General features: G+C 31.9%; 1 protein-coding gene across 2 annotated transcripts; it reads left to right on the top strand.

The window, feature by feature from the left end:
* Positions 1–494: 494 nt before the first annotated feature.
* LOC109066571 (E3 ubiquitin-protein ligase UHRF1) lies at positions 495–19339 on the top strand. 2 transcript variants are annotated; one of them, XM_042711641.1, is made up of 18 exons: positions 517–649; positions 2453–2612; positions 2692–2854; positions 3201–3449; positions 4505–4653; positions 5342–5557; positions 8339–8454; positions 8563–8749; positions 11405–11528; positions 11607–11714; positions 13208–13312; positions 13396–13502; positions 14545–14707; positions 16000–16137; positions 16214–16331; positions 16425–16576; positions 16656–16754; positions 17761–19339. In XM_042711641.1, the coding sequence occupies exons 3-18, from the start codon at positions 2702–2704 to the stop codon at positions 17908–17910; spliced, it is 2334 nt and encodes a 777-aa protein (XP_042567575.1). In that variant the 5' UTR covers positions 517–649; positions 2453–2612; positions 2692–2701; the 3' UTR covers positions 17911–19339. The 2 variants fall into 2 exon arrangements, with proteins under 2 accessions (XP_018939143.1, XP_042567575.1); XM_019083598.2 differs by lacking the exon at positions 2453–2612 and having other exon boundaries at positions 495–649.
* Positions 19340–19669: the final 330 nt, after the last annotated feature.

The raw sequence follows: 19669 nt of genomic DNA, 5'->3' as shown, positions 1-19669 counted from the left end.
GTTTATATCCTATATGCTCCTGCAATTACTTCGTATTTTGCTATTTAAATTGTAAATAACATTAATAATCGTGACTTTTCCATGTGTGATTTTAATATCCATTTTTTTTATTATTAACAATAATTTACATTAAGATTCAATATTAAGAGCAACGTTTATATCATTAATTAAATAAATTAATCGTTCGCGTATTGATCACTTGATGCTCAGTATATACTGACATATTTTATTTTACTTAGATTTAGTAAACACATGCTAATTATATATTTATTAAAAATAAGTGATACTTTTAACGTGTGCTTTTATTATGTAATTTGCCGCCAGATTTCGCGAGATTACAGCAGAGGCGAGCATGTGCGACAACGAGAGCAGGGTTTCGCGCGCTGAGCCTAAGCTCCGGCAACGCGCGTAAGTGACGCGCGGCCCGACCAATCAGCGAGCGGCTCGAAACTCCGCTCCGCCAATCAGCGGCGCGCCGTGCCCGCGGCGGGAGGGGAAACACGTTGTTGAACACTTTTATTGATTCGAGACCCAGGTTCAGTGTGTTTCGCGTCGGGGTTGAACTGTAACAAAAGTGCAGCGTTTTCACACTTTTAGCGCGTTTATTGAATTAAAATCACGTCTTCTGTTCCCAAGAGGAAGTTTACAGGTAAAGATCCGTTTTTAAAACCAGTTTCGGTTTTTATTTAAAGGTATTGTCTATGAAACCGTGCGGACGCGCCTTATTTTACTATCTAAATATTAATAAACTTGCATTTTTATCATGTGCATGCTAATATTTATTGAATATTTTGCGCTTTTCACAAATTCCTGTCTTTGACTTTCTGTCTTTGTCTTTGAATTTATTTTATATTGGCCGAATACCCTGAAATTAAGTCTAATTGTGAGGGTAATGCGATTTTTTTTGCTATTAAATTTCTTATGAATGTCTTGAATTCTGAAATAAAAAAGCGTATTTGTGCACAACAGTTCAAAACATGACCATAACAGACAGGAAAGTGTTTGTGTGGGTGTAATTTGAGTAATGTAGGAATTCTGAATGAGTTTGTGTTTCGGTAACTCATTATGTGTTATTAAAATGATACATGTTTAGTAATTCCACTCATTTTCAATTGGTCCTAGTTTATATTTGTCATTTAAGTGTCTGTTTTTGATTCAGGACCACCCACGTCATGAGCAGCACAACCCCTTGATTAAATCAACGCGATTTGCGTTCATTCCCGTTTGAACTCACTGATTCCTACAAATAAACCTCAAGTGGACTCATTTCTGAAGGTCAAGGCTCATTCCAGCTTCCTGTTGTTGGTTTGAAGTCGACAACATAAAGACTGTTATTTCACGTACTGCAGTGCCATTGAGTGACGTTAGGGGGCTATTTTCCGTCTATTTCCGCCAATAACAGGCTTGGTTTGATTTGTTTGGTTTGGTTAGCTGAGATGTCAACAAGGGTTTTTTTTTTAAACGCTATTATACACTACTTCACCCGTAGGAATGGAGAATAAGCTCTCACGCCAATCTGAAATTGAATCTTGATGGGTAGCATGGTGATACCATGGTTTGTACCATTGGTAATGTCATGTTGTTTTGGTACATACCTTGGTAAAACCATGTTTTTTGGACACGTACCTTGATAATACCAAGTTTTTTTGGCACATACCTTGGTAAAACCATGTTTTTTGGGAATGCGCCATGGTAAAGCCACGTATTTTGGGCATGCACCATGGTAGTACCATGTTTTTTTTGGGCACGTACATTGATAAAACGAAGTTTTTTGGGCACATACCTTGATAAGTTTTTTTTAGGCACATACCTTGGTAAAACCATGTTTTTTGGGCATACGCCATGGTAAAGCAATGTATTTTGGGCATGCACCATGGTAATACCATGTTTTTTGGGCACGTACCTTGATATTACCAAGTTTTTTTGGGCACGTACCTTGGTAAAACCATGTTTTTTTGGGCACATACCTTGATAATACCATTTTTTTGGGCGCATACCTTGGTAATAACATGTTTTTTGGGCATGTGCCATGGTAAAGCCATGTTTTTGGGGAATGCACCATGGTAATATCATGTTTTTTGGGCACGTACCTTGATATTAACAAGTTTTTTGGGCACATACCTTGGTAATAACATGTTTTTTGGGCATGTGCTAAAATAAATCCATTTTTTCAGTGCACCAACCAAAAAAAAAACACATTCATTCAATAAAACACCTTAAAAAAACCATTTACAACAATAGTGTTCTTTGGCGTGTGTTTGTAATACCATTGTAAATAAATACTGTAATCATTTATTCTCATGATTTACATACTCCATATTCGGACATTCGTTAAATTGGAAAACTAATGGAAAATATTGGTCAAATGGTGTTGAAAGAAAAGTACCTTGGGTTTTACCATTCGGTAGCATCACTGTATCATGCTAATGTGTGTTTTTTTTTTTTTGTAAAGGTAACGCAACTCTACATAAAGTCGTAAAGTAACCGATTGCTTTAAAGCAGCTTCTCAGAGTTATCAACCCTAAAAGTGCCGGAGGAGACGAATGAGGAAAAAGCTGCCCGTGTTGCTCACGTCACTGTGAAACGAACACCTTTTTCCTGCTCGTTTGAAGGTCTTGGCTCGGAGCCATTGTCTGAACTATAAAAAGCAAGGCGGGAAACAATCTCACTCGCTGACGTCGCTCGTTGCAGGTTTGCCGCCATGTGGATCCAGGTGCGCACTATGGATGGCAAGGAGACCCATCGGGTCGACTCCCTGTCCAAGCTCACCAAGGTGGACGAGCTGCGTGTGAAGATCGCCGAGCTCTTCAGTATCGAACCCCAGAGGCAGCGACTCTTTTACAGGGGCAAACAGGTGACGTGAGGCATTCAAAAGCCGTTTTACTTCTCTAATGTGGGCAGGGATTGGGTTTATCTGGCTTAAAGGGATAGTTCACCCAAAAATGAAAATTCTGTCTTCATTGACATTGCATTGACTTCACTGACATTGTATTGACTTTCTTGTGTTGAACATAAAAGATATTTTGAAGATTGCTGGTAATCAAACAGTTGGTGGTTCCCATTGACTTCCACAGTAGGGGAAAAAAAATACTATGGAAGTCATTTTTGGGTGAACTATCCCTTTAAATTGATGAGGGGATTAAAAAACGTACCATTATTTTGTGGTGGTGTTGTTATAAAGTTGTCTTTGGCCTTGATAGATGGAAGACAGTCACACGCTCTTCGACTATAACGTGGGGTTAAACGACATTGTGCAGCTTCTGGTGCGTCAGGCACCGCTGCCGAAGGACAAAGAGGCCGAGCTGTCCGACTCAGACTCCGGCTGCGGATCGGCCCAGAGCGAGTCGGATAAGAGCTCCACGCACGGCGAGAGCGACGGCCAGAGCGCCGGGACCTCGGGCCAGACCGACACGCCGGACCTCATCGACCCTGGCTTTGGCTTTTACAAGGTGAGGAAATCATTGATTTATTAGAAACCACGTCACGTCCGATAAACAAAGTGTCGATTCCACTATAAACATCTCGTTGGCCTCAAGTGATATTAATTATATAATAAACACGTTCATTTTAATTAGCTTTATAATTTTTGTATAATACTCTTAAAATGTTTTGTTTGGAATATTTATATAAATTAAATATATTTAAATAATTATATATTTTTTTGTTACACTAGGCTCTTAAAATTATTATTAGTTCTTGCAAAAAAAAAAAAAGTTTGTAAAATCACTTTACATAAGTTGTTGCATTAATTGCACATGAAACTATTCTTGCGGAAATTGTTGCATTCGGTGCGCTTATTATAAATGGTTAATTCCACTATAAACATCTTGTTGGCCGTTTCGTTTCGACGTTTTGCTTGCTTAGTTTCTCTTTTATTTTTAAATGATCTACAAACGTAAAGATTTTAATGGTGTAATGAACAAACTTTGTTTCTTTGTTTTGGAATAGTGAATGTTTTGTTTGTAATATCTAAATATTAGATATTTATACAATTAAAATCATTACGTTTAGATCCTAGCGTAACAAACGCTTTGTAAATGAACAATTCATTTTAATATTGTAGTTTTTACAGTAAAGTGTTGTTTGTTATATTTAAAGTTATACAGTACATTTAGCAGACGCTTTTATCCAAAGTGATTTACAAAAAAGAAATAATTTTTCAGTATCTAAATATTTTAAATATATTAAATTTTTTTTTTGTTGTTACGCTAGGCTATAAAATAATTTCTAAATTGTCATATTTGTGTAAATCAGTCATAAAGCGTTTGTAAAACCATTCTAATGTATCCAAACTAATGTTTAATATTTGTTAGTCACTTTTTACACAAAAACAACAAAAAAAGCAAATGCGACAACTTACAAAAAAATGACTTAATTGCTCAAACTTTTAATTTCTTTTTGGCAGATTGTTGCATTCGATTTGCATCATATCGATTCCACTACAAACCTCTTGCTGGCTTTTCCCCCATCAGATAGTAAATGTGATTTGTAAACTTTTTTTCAGATAAATGAGTTCGTGGACGCTCGAGACTTAAACATGGGTGCCTGGTTCGAGGCGCAGATCATCAATGTGACAAAAACGACAAAGTCTTCGGATGAAGACGGAGGCACTGATGGGGAAGAGGAGATCATTTACCACGTCAAATACGAAGAGTGAGTCTAAATGTTTAGTTACTGTAAATATCACACTGATCCTGATTGTGAATCTTCTGCTCCGATGCAAAAGAATCATGTTTTTAATTTTACAACAAAATAATGGCAAGATCCTGTGAGCCGATTCCTTTAGAAAATGGTACAAAGATGAGTTATTGATTTAAAACCATGTAATTTAAAAAATCAGCATTTAGAGAATCTTTCGGTAAGCAAAATGGACTTTATAACGTAACTATGCCCAAATGAATCTGAATCAAAAATCTTAAATGAATCAGTGAGTCATGAGAAATTAAGATTCATTAAGATTTTGAATCAAAGTTAACAGATGATTCACTTTCTGAATCTCAAGTCACTTTCAGTCAGATGTTTTTACGGCCTGATTTTAAGGTTGAATTGACTTGAAGGAGAATCTTTGGGAGTAGGTTTAAGGTTACTAACAACAAACATACTTGACTTTGTCTTTTCCAAACTCGCTGAAGTGATCTACAAAATATAGGGTTTTTTCCCTCCAAATTTGAGCAGATTTTATCACGTTGAACACCTGGATTCATTGAGCGCTTCATGCAGCTGCTAACGTCTCCAAGTTTCAGTCTTTCCTTTCATCTGCATCTTAAGCCGTTCATCAAAGACGGTCTGTTTTAACATCCCACGCCAGTGAATGCTAATCGCGTGCGTTTGCTCTGTGCAGTTACCCTGAGAATGGCATGGTGCAGCTGCGTGGGAAAGATGTCCGTCCGCGGGCGCGCACCGTCTACCAGTGGCACCAGCTGGAGCAGGGCATGATCGTGATGGTGAACTACAACCCCGACGAGCCCAAGGAGCGCGGCTACTGGTACGACGCCGAGATCCAGAGGAAGAGAGAAAAGCGCACTCAGCGCGAGGTTTACGGCAAGATCCTGCTTGGGTAAGGCGACGTTTAGACTTTTTAAAGGGATGGTTCACCTAAAAAAATTAAAAACCTCTCATTTACTCATCCACTTGTTCCAGATGAGCTCCTTTATTCTGTTAAACGCAAAAGAATAGGGATGTAATGATTGGATTCACAATTTCTTTTAACAAAATGAGATTTAAGGCAAATTATAAATTAAATGCATCCTTTTATTATTGCTTGGACAAAATGCTGCACATTTCTTTGTGAACACTATAATGATATACTAATATAGCACTTGCATATTATTGCACTTTTGTTGGTTTTGATTGCTTCTATTGTCCTCATTTCACTGTCACTTTGAATAAAAGCGTCTGCTAAATAACTAAATTTAAATATAATGTAAATAACAAAGCTACATTTAAATTTTAAAACAAACCCAAATTAAATAAGTAACACAAATAAAAGAAATCTCTTCATATAAACAAAATAAGGCTTTATCTGTGCTTTTTCCATTTAAAATGAGAGGCAACCACTGCATTTTAATCATGATCCAAATAAAGATGCTGCATACATGCAACATGAGCAGTTTTAAATCTAAATTAGATTGTATAATTTCGAAATTTGAAGCAAAAACAGATTGATTGGGCTTCAGGTTTGTGAAACTATACATAAAAAAATATGAGCATGAAACCGAAACAGCAGACGAGCTGAACGAGACGCAGATACACTCTCTGCCAGCAGGTGGCGCTTAAAGCGTTTCCTTGGTTACTGCTGTAAACAAACCAGCTGCACTTATGAACTTTAATATGCATTGTTCAGAGGGAAGATGAAAAGACAAAATACCATCTAAACTTTTCTAAAGACAGTAAGTTCCCCTCAGATATACATTCATATAAAGTCCTACCCCTAAATGAATCACGATTTGTTTGGCATCTCAACCGAGACACATTTGAATCGTTTTTTAAGCGCCTCGCAGTTAATCATTACATCCCTACAAAAGAAGATATTTTGAGATTTTTTGGTAACCAAACAGTTAACGTTAGTAATTGTCTTCCGTAGTATGGAAAAAATACTATGGAAGTCAAAAGCTAACATGAACTCTTTGGTTACCAAGATTGTTTGAAATAGCATCTTTTGCACTTCCTTAAGCCAAGCTTTTAGCCAAACCATGTCGAAAAAATGTTATTGCGCAAGAACAAATGCAAGTGTGGTTTGACCAACATTTTACTTGTGTAGTCGTGTTCGGTTAGTGGAACGTATTTGCATTAATTGCTTGTTCTTAAGGAAATTGTCTTGTTCGATGAGGAAATCTAATTAAAAATGGTCTATTCCACTATAAATGTCTTGCTGACCATTTTCTTTTATTGGTCTAATATGAGTTTATCATATGTGACCCTGGACACACAAAAGCAGTCTTAAGTTGCTGGGGTTTATTTGTAGCAATAGCCAAAAATACATTGTATGAGTCAAAATTATTGATTTTTCTTTTATGCGAAAAATCATTAGGATATTAAGTAAAGATCATGTTCCATGAAGATATTTTTAAAATTTCCTACCATAGATATATTAAAACCTTAGTTTTTTGATTAGTAATATACATTGCTTAGAACTTCATTTGGACAACTTTAAAGGTGATTTTCTCAAATTTGGATTTTTTTTTTCTTTTTTGCACCCTCAGATTCCAGATTTTCAAATAGTTGTATCTCGGCCAAATATTGTCCTCCTAACAAACCATACATCAATGGAAAGCTTATTTATTCAGAAAAATTGACACTTATGACTGGTTTTGTTGTCCAGGGTCACATATTTGAATTATTTACAAACTTAATGATTTTGAATGCGTAGTTAATTATAAACTTATGAAGTTTTACTGTGCAATTAAAGTGTATGGTTCAAGAGATTTAAAACAATTATATAGTGTGGTTTAGGCTTCAAATTATTTTTAAATTATCAAATGTTTAAATCTCTTGTAAAGTGTAATGGTGAAAAGGAATGTTTATCAAAGCACTTTTTACGTGAGGCATCACTTTCAGTTAGCAGAACTAATTTGCATTTTTTTTCTGTTGATTTGCTCACAAGATTCTTTTACATTTTGTGTTCTCTGCAAAATAATAATTTTAAATGTATAATGAACAAAGTTTAATTACAATATTTATTCTAGCTATATATAATTAAAATATTGTAATTATGACAGATGTTTTATTATACAATTAAAATCACATTTAAAAATATCTAAATATATTTAAAACAATTATAGCGTTTGTCACACGACTATAAATTCATTTGTAAATCTCTCAAAGTGTTCATAAAACAATTCTTATGCAAAAATGTCAAACTACTTTTTGCGCAGTGTGTTTTTAAACTAATTTCATGTTAATTGCTCATGAAATCCTATTAAAATTGTATATTCCATTATAGATGGTCTTGATGGCCTTTTTCCTTTCTGATGATTTGTTCACAAAGTTTGTAATTATTTATCTAGAAATGTAATTATTTATACAATTAAAATAGTTTTTCATTTAAGTTGGTTGTATAATAAATATTACAAATTTGTTACATTAAGCTATACAATCATTTGTAGATTTGTGCACCTCCCTCAAAGTATTTAAAAATTATGCAAGAATATGTAAAATGTTTGTAAAGCCACTTTTTATAGAACTTGTAACCTTCATCACAAAAAAACCCAACTAACAAATTACTAACCAACAAATCAAATATCTAAAAATCAAATCATACAACTAAAAATGCATTGCTTTCCACCATAAATGACTTACTTTTCATCTCAAAAATTTTTTTTTTCCACACTTTCTGAAGAGATGCTGGGGATTCTCTCAACGACTGTCGCATCATGTTCGTGACCGAAATCTACAAGATCGAGGAGCCGGGAAGTTCGGAGGGTCCAGGTGCCTCTTCTGACAGCCCTCTCAAGAGTGAGTCTGACTTTTTTGTGTCGTTTCTAACCTACATTTAAATTTTGCGGCATTCGGACTCAGTATGTTGAGCGCAAACTATAAGGTGCCTCGTTTCTGTCAAATCAGGGTCGAACGGACCCGAGTGCAAGGTCTGCAAAGACGACCCGAAGAAGAACTGCCGCATATGCAACTGTCACGTTTGTGGCGTGAAGCAGGATCCCGACAAACAGCTGCTGTGCGACGAATGCGATATGGCTTTTCACACCTACTGCTTGAACCCGCCGCTCACCACCATCCCTGAAGACGAGGACTGGTAAACGAGTTTATCTAAAAGTTCTGTCCAAAGCAGCGACAAATCAACACTTGAGGGATTTGAACCAAAAACCTTCTGGTGACGTCAAAAAAACTCGCAAAGTTTGTCTCAAATTTATCTACGAACTAAAGTATTTTATTTGTATTATGAAGAAAGTTTGTTGTAGTTAACATTTTCCATACAAATTTGTTCATACAAGATTTAAATGTTAAAGATATTTAAAACTATTACGTAGCATAGTATAACAATCTCTAATATAATTTGTAAATTGCTGAATTTGTGTAAATCGCTCGTAAACTGTTCGTAAAACGTCGTCTTGTAACGAAGACTGGTAAATTAGTTCTGTCACTAATTACTCATTTAATATGTTCTTCCAAAGTAACAATAAATTGACTCTTGTGGGATTTGAACCAACAACCTTCTGGTGACCTCAAAAAACTCGCAAAGTTTTGCAAATTTATCTACGAACTTTTGGTTTGTATAATAAATTAAGTTCGTTACAGTTAACATTTCCATACAAATTTGTTTATACAAGATTTAAATATTAAAGATATTTAAAACTATTACGTAGCTTAGTGTAACAATCTCTAATATCATTTGTAAATTGCTGAATTTGTGTAAATCGCTCATAAACTGTTCGTAAAACCATTCTTGTAACGAAGACTGGTAAATTAAATCTCCGTCACTAATGACTCGTTTAATACATTCTTCCAAAGTAACAATAAATTGAATTTTAAGGGATTTGAACCAACAACTTTCTGGTGACGTCAAAAAACTTGCAAAGTTTGTCTCAAATTTATCTACGAACTAAAGTATTTTAATTGTATTATGAAGAAAGTTTGTTGTAGTTAACATTTTCCATACAAATTTGTTCATACAAGATTTAAATATTAAAGATATTTAAAAACAATTACATAGCTTAGTGTAACAATCTCTAATGTCATTTGTAAATTGCTGAATTTGTGTTAATCACTCGTAAACTATTTGGTAAAACGTCTTCTTGTAACGAAGACTGGTAAATCGGTTCTGTCACTAATTACTCATTTAATACGTTCTTCCAAAGTTTACATTAAATTGACTCTTGTGGGATTTGAACCAACAACCTTCTGGTGACCTCAAAAAACTCGCAAAGTTTTGCAAATTTATCTACGAACTTTTGGTTTGTATAATAAATTAAGTTCGTTACAATTTCCATAAAATTTGTTTATACAATATTTAAATATATTAAAGATGTTTAAAACAAATACATAGCTTAGTGTGTAACAATCTCTAATATCATTTGTAAATTGGCTGAATTTGTGTAAATCGCTTGTAAGCTGTTCGTAAAACCATTCATGTGACGAAGACTGGTAAATTAATTCTCCGTCATTAATTACTCATTTTAATACATTCTTCCACTCTAACAATAAATTGACTCTTGAGGGATTTGAACCAACAACCGGTCTCTTAAATTTAGCTACAAACTTAAATATTTCAACTGTATAATGAAGGAAAAGTTCACTGTAGTCCACTTTGATACATGGATTAGACTTACATAGATTACACTAGGCTCTAAAATTGAATAAATAAAATTGTACAAAGTGTTTGTAAAAACATTCTCGCAAAAGACTAGTAAACAAGTTCTGCATCACTAATTACTCATTTATCAAATATGTTCATCCAAAGCAACAATAAATACTCTTAAGGGATTTGAAACAACAACCTTGTCAAAATCAAACTTGTTAGCTTTAGCTGTGGTTTCATGCTTGAGGTTTTTGTAAATTAAATTACAAACTTAAATATTTTAATTGTATAATGAAGAAAAAAATTCATTAGTTAACTAACTCTTATCATACAGTAAACTAATACAAAAAATAAATATCAAAATTAATTAAATAGATTAATTAAACAAAAAACCAAAATAACTACAAAAACGTTGAATTTGTGTAAGTGTTCATAAAATCATTCTTGCGACAAGGACTGGTAAACGATTTCTCCGTAACCAATTATTCATCATTTATCTAATACATTTCTCCAAAGCAACAAAAAATCGACTTTTGAGGGATTTGAACCAAAAACCTGCCAAAATATAAAAAAACTTGTTAGCTTTAGCTCTGTTTTCATGTTCGCGAGGTTTGTCTCAAATTTATCTACAAACTTAATTTAATTGTTTAATGAAGAAAAATGTTCATGGTTAACATTTGCATGCAATTTTGTTTATACAGTATTTAAACATTAAAAGTATTTAAAACAATCAGATAGTTTGGTGTTACAATCTCTTATCGTTTGTAAATTGATGAAATTTGTGTAAATCACTCAAAGTGTTCATAAAACCATTCTTGTGACGATTTCTCCACTTATTGCTCGTCATTTATCTAATACGTTCATTCAAAGCAACAATAAATCGACTCTTGAGAGATTTGAACCAACAACCTTCTGGCAAAATAAATGTGTAAAATGTTTGTAAAACTACATTATATTAAGTTTTTGCCTTCAGTTAATGAAACAAATTTTGCGTTAATTTCTCATGAAACCATTGCGCATATTTTCAATGACCAAATCTAATAAATATATATATATATATATATATATATATATATATATATATATATATATATATATATATATATAATATTTAAAACGTGTCGATTCCACTATAAATGTATTTTTTCGCAGGTATTGTCCTGAATGCCGTAATGATGCCAGCGAGGTGGTTCTGGCTGGAGAGAAGCTGAAGGAAAGCAAGAAGAAGGCCAAGATGGCGTCGGCGAGCTCGTCCAGTCAGAGGGACTGGGGGAAGGTGCGTTTCAGACGAGCAAACACAGGTGTGGGATTGGTTCAGATGAAGTGTTTATGAGCCTGGTGTCTCGTTTGGCAGGGTATGGCGTGTGTCGGCCGCACTAAACAGTGCACCATCGTTCCCTCCAACCATTACGGCCCTGTTCCCGGAGTCCCAGTGGGAACGCTGTGGAAATTTAGAGTGCAGGTGGGCATCTCTGATCTGCTCGAGTTTATCCTGTTTATGATCACAAACCCTAGAAACCCTAGAATTATAAAACTTTTTATAATTTTTTTCATTTATAGTTTCCATTAATAGTTTAATAACGCCGTAAAACTAAGAAAAAAAAAGAAAAAAAATTATATATTTTTTTTCTTTTTTTTTCCTTATAAATCAAATAAAATAAAAGAATAATTATAAAATTTACATGGTTCAATTAGTTTCTATTATTAGTATTAGTAGTATAAGTTTTATATTAAATACATTTATTAAATTATAGTTTCTAATATTAGTTTAATAGTAAATAATACTAGATTTATATAGGCCTTCTATAATCATGGAAACCCTAAAAAGCATTAGTTTTATTATTATAAAAATATATATATTTTTTAGTTTAATGAAAAAAAGTATCAATATTAGTTTTATTTTGAAAAAGCAAATTAATTTTTTTTTTATAAAATAAAATATCAATAATTAATTAAAAAAAAAAAAAAAAAAAAAAAAATATATATATATATATATATATGTATTGTGTGTGTATGTGTATATATATATATTATATATTATATTATATATATTTTTATATATATATAATTTTTTTAGGCCTCTTATAAATAAAATAAAATAAAAGAATAATTATAAAATTTAGATGGTTTAATTAGTTTCTATTATTCGTATTAGTAGTATAAGTATTTTTTTTATATTAAAAAAAATACATTTATTAAATTGTAGTTTCCAATATTAGTTTAATAGTAAATAATTCTAGATTTTTATAGGCCTATAATCATGGAAACCCTAAAAAGCATTAGTTTTATTATTTAAAAAATTATATTTTTTATAGTTTAATTACGGTTTCCATTATCAGTATTAGTAGTATCAGTATTAGTTTTATTTTAATGTAAATTAAATTTTTTTTTAATAAATTATAGTTTCCATTATTAGTTTAATAATGGAATAAATCTAGTAAACTATGCAAAATAAAACGTAAAATAGTTTTTCCAATCTTATCAAAATGATTTATTTCTACAAACTTCATAATTAACTTTTTTTTATAATTTATTATGCATTTAAAGTTTTGTTTATAAAGATGTTTAAAACAATTACATAGTGTTTGTCACACATTTCTGTAAAATTGTATAAAGCTAATAATTTATTTGATAACCGTTTTATCATAAAATTTAAATCTTTTTATACTACATATTTAATATAAAAATAATTGATGTAATTTAAACAATTGTTTTAAATGGACTTATTATAAACAAAGAAAAAATTACATATTTAAGTATATTTGCATATTAAAATGTTCTTTTATTAGTGTTTTCTTTAACTGCACAAATAATGCGTTGGTTAAGAATATTTATATAATGAAAGTCCAGTAATCATGTAAATTAAATTAGTGTGAGCCCTGTTTTCTCCCGATTGTCATGAATGTGGACAGGTGCTGGAGATGCATGTGATCTTGTTGTGTTTCTGATGCTCAGGTGAGTGAGTCCGGCATTCACAGGCCTCACGTCGCTGGGATTCACGGCAGAAGTAATGACGGCGCTTATTCACTGGTTCTTGCCGGAGGCTATGAAGACGATGTGGTACGTCTGCAGATACTCGCCCCAAACCATCCTTTGAGAAGTTCTTCCCTTCCTCTGTTTACCTGTGACTCTGTCTTTATCAGGACGATGGTAATGAGTTCACCTACACGGGCTCCGGGGGTCGTGACCTCTCAGGAAACAAGAGGACGGCCGAGCAGTCCTGCGATCAGAAGCTCACCAACATGAACAGGTCAGTCGTAAAACTTACGTGATGCTACGATAAACCAGTATTCAGACAGAAATATAATATAAAATAATGATTATTAATAGTAATAATGAGAATTATTGTACACTGAACCATACAAAACAAAGAAAAATAAGTTTTAACATTTAATAACTAAAACAGTTTTAATTTATTATAACTATTTTTCCATTATTAGTTTAATAATTGAGTAAAACTAGTTTTTTTCTTCTATAAATGGAAACCCTAAAAAGTACTAGTTTTATTATTAAGAATAATTATAAAATTTAGATAGTTTAATCATTTTTTAAAGTATTAGTAATGTAAGTATTAGTTTTATTTAAAACAAATACATTAAATTTATTTATTAAATTATTTATTAGTCTCCATTATTAATTTAATAGTAAATAATACTAGATTTTTTTTTTTTTATAGGCCTTTTATAATCATGGAAACACTAAAAAGTATTAGTTTTATTATTAAAAAGGATGCAACAAGGAAAAATAAGTTTTAACATTTAATAACAAACACAATTAATTGAATTATAGCTTTAATATCAAAGTTCAATATTATTATTTTTTTATTATATTAGTGATGTACACTGAACCAAAGGAAATATGAGTTATAATTTTTTTTTTTAAACACACTTAAACGGAATTATATATATTTTTTATTGTATAAAACATTCACATTTTTTATCATAATCCGATGATTAGTTATTTAACCAAAATTTTTTTATTTTTTTTATTTTTATTTATACCCTGAGCGACGCAAACTGAGGTTAGAAACATTTAAAAATGCAATCATCTGTCTGTTTTTAACACATTTAATAAATAACATGTAGTTGGATCATTGCTTTTAAATCGTGTGGAATTATTACTTATATATATATATATATATATAGAGAGAGAGATAGAGAGAGAGAGCTTTATACAGAACTGCTTCTCAGTAATAATCTGGAAAATAAGTGTTAAAGATGTAATTAATTGGAAACAGATTTTGTGTGAATTCTCCTGTTTTTAAGGCTTTATTATTGATGTGTTGTTTGTAGGGCTCTTGCTCTGAACTGCAACGCGGCGGTGAACGAGAAGGAAGGCGCTGAGGCCAAAGACTGGAAGGCTGGGAAACCCGTGAGAGTCGTGCGCAGCTCCAAAGGACGCAAACACAGCAAGTTCTGTCCTGAAGACGGCAACCGATACGACGGCATTTACAAGGTGAGCGATTCCTGGTGTTTTAAGCGTGATGTGGCAGTTTGCATGCGGTCTTTACAGTGTTTCTGTAGGTATTAAACCTCTCTTAAAGTCACTTGCACAGATTAAAGACTTCAAAAGGTCTTAAATCAGAGCAGGAAGGTTTAAAATTTATGAAGTCATCATGGCATTAAATTTAGCATTGCAATCAATATCTTCCTCCATATTTTTGTCTTGTTTTCCAGTCCTAATTACATTTCCTGTGAATGCATGTGATGGACCTTGAAATTGAAGCTTACTAATAAATTTGAATGATACTTTCTAGATTTATTTTAGTGTTTTTTGGTTTTATTTTATTATACACAATAAATTTTTTATATGAATTTAATTGCTATAGTTGTGTTTTTTTATTATTATTATTTTAATGATATTTTCAATGTATTTTAGTTTATTTTAATTATACTTTCGTTTTTTTAAACTATACTTTTAGTAGAATTGTATTTGTTACATATATTTATTTTTTAAAAGTTTGATTATACTCTTTCAATCATGCTTAAGTATTTTAATTATACATTTTATTTTGCTCTTTTTACGGATTTAATTATTTCAATTATATTACTAAAATAGCTTAAATATAAGAAAAATAAAATAATTCAAGAAATAAAAATTAATAAAATCTTTCATTCATGCTTAATTTTAATTATTTTTATTTTATTCAATTTATACATGTATTTAAGTTATTTTTATGTATTAAGTTTATTTTAATTAAACGTTTCATTTTGCGCTTTTTACTGATTTATTTAAACTTAAATATAAGAAAAATAAAATAATGCAAGAAATAAAATTAAACTTTCAATCATGCTTAATTTTAATTATAATTTTTATTCAAATTATACATATATGTATTTTATTTACTTGTGTATTACGTTTATTTTAATTGTTTTATTTTGCGCTTTTACTGATTTAATTATTTTAATTATATTATTAAACTTAAGAAAAATAAAATAATTCAAGAAATAAAACTTAAACTATGTTGACAAAAAAACTAAGGAAACTGATTAAAAAAAATTACTTGAAATTTAATTAATGCATAATAAATAAAAACTAATTAAAAATGTAAATAATCTATAATAGTGTCTCAGAGATACTGAAATAAGTTGGAAGTTTTTTTTAACTGAGGTGTTGCTAATAACTCATTTGGACAACATGATGTATTGTTTTCTGTAACTTATTCCTTATTTTCTTTAATTGGTCTTAAACGGGTCTTTAAAGTCTTAAATATATCTGCAGAAACCCTTAATCGCTGTGTTTATTAGGTGGTGAAGTACTGGCCAGAGAAGGGCAAGTCCGGCTTCCTCGTTTGGAGATACTTGCTGAAACGAAACGACGATGAACCGGCGCCGTGGACCCGCGATGGAAAAGAGCGCATTAAGAAACTGGGGCTCAGCATGCAGGTAAAGTCTGCCAGATTTCACCCAAAATAGTTATTTCTTCATGAGATTTGCTAATCCTCATTCCCCTGTGCTTCAGTATCCTGAAGGCTATCTGGAAGCTGTGGCTGCGAAAGAAAAGGAGAAAGAGAACAAAAACGAGGAAGACGTTGATGAAACGCCCACCAAAGGCAAGAGGAAGAGGAAATCCCAGACCGGTAGGTGAAAACATCATGGTTTAATAAAGACCAAACCTGATGATCTTTTAGTCAAGGTTATGTCCCTAACGTCCTCGCTTTTATCAATCGTAGTGGACGAGAAGAGCTCTCCGGCCAAAAGCACGCCTAAGAAGATGAAAGTGGAGGCCTACAAACTGAGCAAAGAGCAGAAGGCCTTGATCAAAGACGACGAGCTCAACAAGAAGCTGTGGGACGAAGCCATGGCGTCTCTCAACCTCGGACCTGTATGTTAAGACCAGCGTCTTCTAATTAAGGTGCTCTGAGGATGATTGTCGGTTTAATGTGTTCGTGTCGCACTTGTAGCGCTTCATCAACAAAGTGGAGGAGGTTTTCCTGTGCATCTGCTGCCAAGAAGTCGTCTATCAACCCATCACCACAGAATGCCAACACAACGTCTGCAGGGTAAGAGAAAAAACCACAGACGAACTTGTGTTATATTGCAACAACGGACAATTGAAAGCTATTTAGTTTTCCTTTGAATGCATGTGATGGACCTAATTAAACTTTTTCTATGTATTTTAGTTACCTTTTATTTGGTTATTAATTTTTAATTTAAGTTTTTACATGCATTCTTAATTTAATTATACTTTATTTTAATTATACTTTGTATTTTAGTTCTTGATTTTAATCGTAGTTCTGTTGGTCATTTTAATTATGCTTTAAAGTTGTATTTTAGTTGCTTGCTTTTAATTATAATTTTGTTTCACATATTTAATAAATATTTTAGTTATTTTAATTATGCTTTCTATATTCTTTAATTATACTTCATCTTTATTTTTAATTTTGATTATACTTTTTTGTAGTAATTTTTTAGTAAAATTATATTTTAACTATTAATTATATAAAATGTAATTGTTCGATTTCAATTACTTTTTATTTATAGTATTTTAATTATACTTAATTTTGTATTCTAGTTTAATTTTATTTTAATTAGTTATTTTAATTGTTTTACTTTATATTTTAGTTATACTTAAATATATAATTATTTTAAAATAAGTTATTTTTATATACTGTTTTTTTTATATACTTTTAATATGTATTTATTTTTATTTATCTTAATTATACTTTTGTTTTAATTGTACTATTTTATTTGTTAGTATTTTAATTATACTTTTTATACGTTATTTATTTTTATGCACTTCACTAATTATACTTTGCACACCCCCAAAAAAGCAATAAAAAAAAAAATATAAATTAATAAAAAAATAAAAAAAAAAAAGAAAAACGTGAATATTTGATTTCTGAAATGTATAAAAACTGAAAATTAGCTTGATGTTGTACTTCTATCATAATATCGCATTAGCAGCAAAATAAATATGTCTGCTTTTAGGGTTTATGGCAATTACGTATGTGACACATAGTTTGTACATTTATGAATAAGACATTAACGATTTTCTTCTCTTTGCAGGAATGCCTTCAGCGGTCTTTCAAAGCCGAGGTCTACACCTGTCCGGCTTGCCGACACGATTTGGGCAAAAACTACCAAATGACGGTGAACAAATCTCTCCAAGCCATTCTCACCCAGCTCTTCCCCGGATACAGCAGCGGACGGTGTTGACACTGATGCTGTCGGCATGGCGATGCGGCGCGACAGAATTCGACGAACGAAACATGGATTTCATTTTTTAATATATTTAACAAATACATCAGGTTGTAGGATTGATGGAAACACCTCCGTCTTGATTGAACACCGCTACTTGATTTGGCCCTGTTTGGTGATCTGCCTCTATCTAGCCACTCAACTTCTATTCGTTGCAGTTATTTCTTCCGAATTGTGATCTTCGTATTTCCAAGTAAAGTGATTCTAGTCGTGTTTTAGCTATAGCCACTTCAAGTGACGTATCATTGCCTTCTTGTACCCTACACCAGCACAATGAACCATAGCTATGCACAATTACAATGTTCATTAATAATTTTTCCTCAGCAATTTATCATTACGTTGATTTGTACGAAAACGCTGGCTCTAGAATCCCGTTAAAACGATTCCGTTGCTTCATAAGTGCGTTTGACGTTTTTGCTGTACCATCATTAGCGTTAGCTGAATTTAACGGACGTCAATATCCCAAGTTTTTTTTTTGCCATTTGATGTTAACGAGCTTTTGTACGAATGTTATTTAGAACGGTGCTGTAGCAGTAGCGTTTTTACTATTGTTAGCTTTAACTACATTTAAATGAACTATCTATGCACTATTACGATGTTTAATTTTCAGTAATTTGTCATTACGATGATTTGTCCGAAAGCACTGGCTCTAGAATCCAGTTAAAACGATCCCATTGCGTTATAATTAGTGTTTGATATTTGTACCACCGTTAATGCTAACTAAATGTAGATGAATTAGCTATGCACTATTATAATATTATCTAATATTCCAACAACTTTTTCGCCATTTATGATGTTAATAAAACCTTCGTGCAAAAGTTAAGATCTGTAAGTGCCGTAGCAGTAACAGTTTTACTGTACCATCGTTAGCGTTAACTAAATTCAAATGAACTAGCTATGCGCTGTTACAATTTTGGCTAATTGTTTTTCGCAAGCAGTAATTTGAGATTATGATTTTTTTTGTGCAAGCGCTGGCTTTAGAATCCTGTTAAAATGATCCAGTTGCGTTATGATCTGTGCATTTGACGTTTTTACTGTACCATCATTAACGTTAACAAAGTTTAAAACTGTACGGTTTACGATTTTTGCGACATTTATATCCCAACAGGTTTTTCCATCCTTTGTCTTTAACAAGCCTTCATACGAATATTAACATCCATGAGTGTAAGGTGCTATAGCAGTAAGGTTTTTACTGTACCATCGTTAACTAAATTTAACTAGCTATGTACTATAAAGTTGTTTGCAACGTTAATCTTTCAACAACTTTTTTGGCCAGCGTTTTTTTGTCATGACTATAACAAACCTTCGTACAAATGCTATTAAGATCCGTGAATTTAAGGTGCAGTAGCTTTACTAGCGCGCACAATTTTTACATTTTGGCTGTATTAAATCTAATATAAAAATTCATTAACTAAAAAAAACTAAACTAAAAATAAAAATTTATTAACTAAATTTAATCTAAAAATTGATTAACTAACTAAATTTAATCTAAAAATTGATTTTATTGGTAACTAAATTTAATCTAAAAATTGATTAATTTTAACCTAATAGTAATTTACGTAAAAAGTAAACGAAATTTAAATGAACTAGCTATGCACTATAAAGATGTTTGCAACATTAATCGTTCAACAACTTTTTTGGCCAGCAGTTTCGTTTTTTGTGATGCTCTTACTGTACGTACACTTTTGTACAAATGCTATTAAGATCCGTGAACTTA

Source organism: Cyprinus carpio, chromosome A22 (assembly GCF_018340385.1).
Source record: "Cyprinus carpio isolate SPL01 chromosome A22, ASM1834038v1, whole genome shotgun sequence".
NCBI lineage: Eukaryota > Metazoa > Chordata > Actinopteri > Cypriniformes > Cyprinidae > Cyprinus > Cyprinus carpio.
This window is presented reverse-complemented; position numbering and strand designations above follow the sequence as displayed.

Excerpts from the sequence above, each read along its gene's own strand:
- LOC109066571 (XM_019083598.2), top strand. The coding sequence starts at position 2,702 with ATGTGGATCCAGGTGCGCACTATGGATGGCAAGGAGACCCATCGGGTC. Across the intron at positions 5,558-8,338 it reads TACGGCAAGATCCTGCTTGG|AGATGCTGGGGATTCTCTCA; the intron begins GTAAGGCGACGT and ends CACTTTCTGAAG. Across the intron at positions 13,503-14,544 it reads AAGCTCACCAACATGAACAG|GGCTCTTGCTCTGAACTGCA; the intron begins GTCAGTCGTAAA and ends TGTTGTTTGTAG.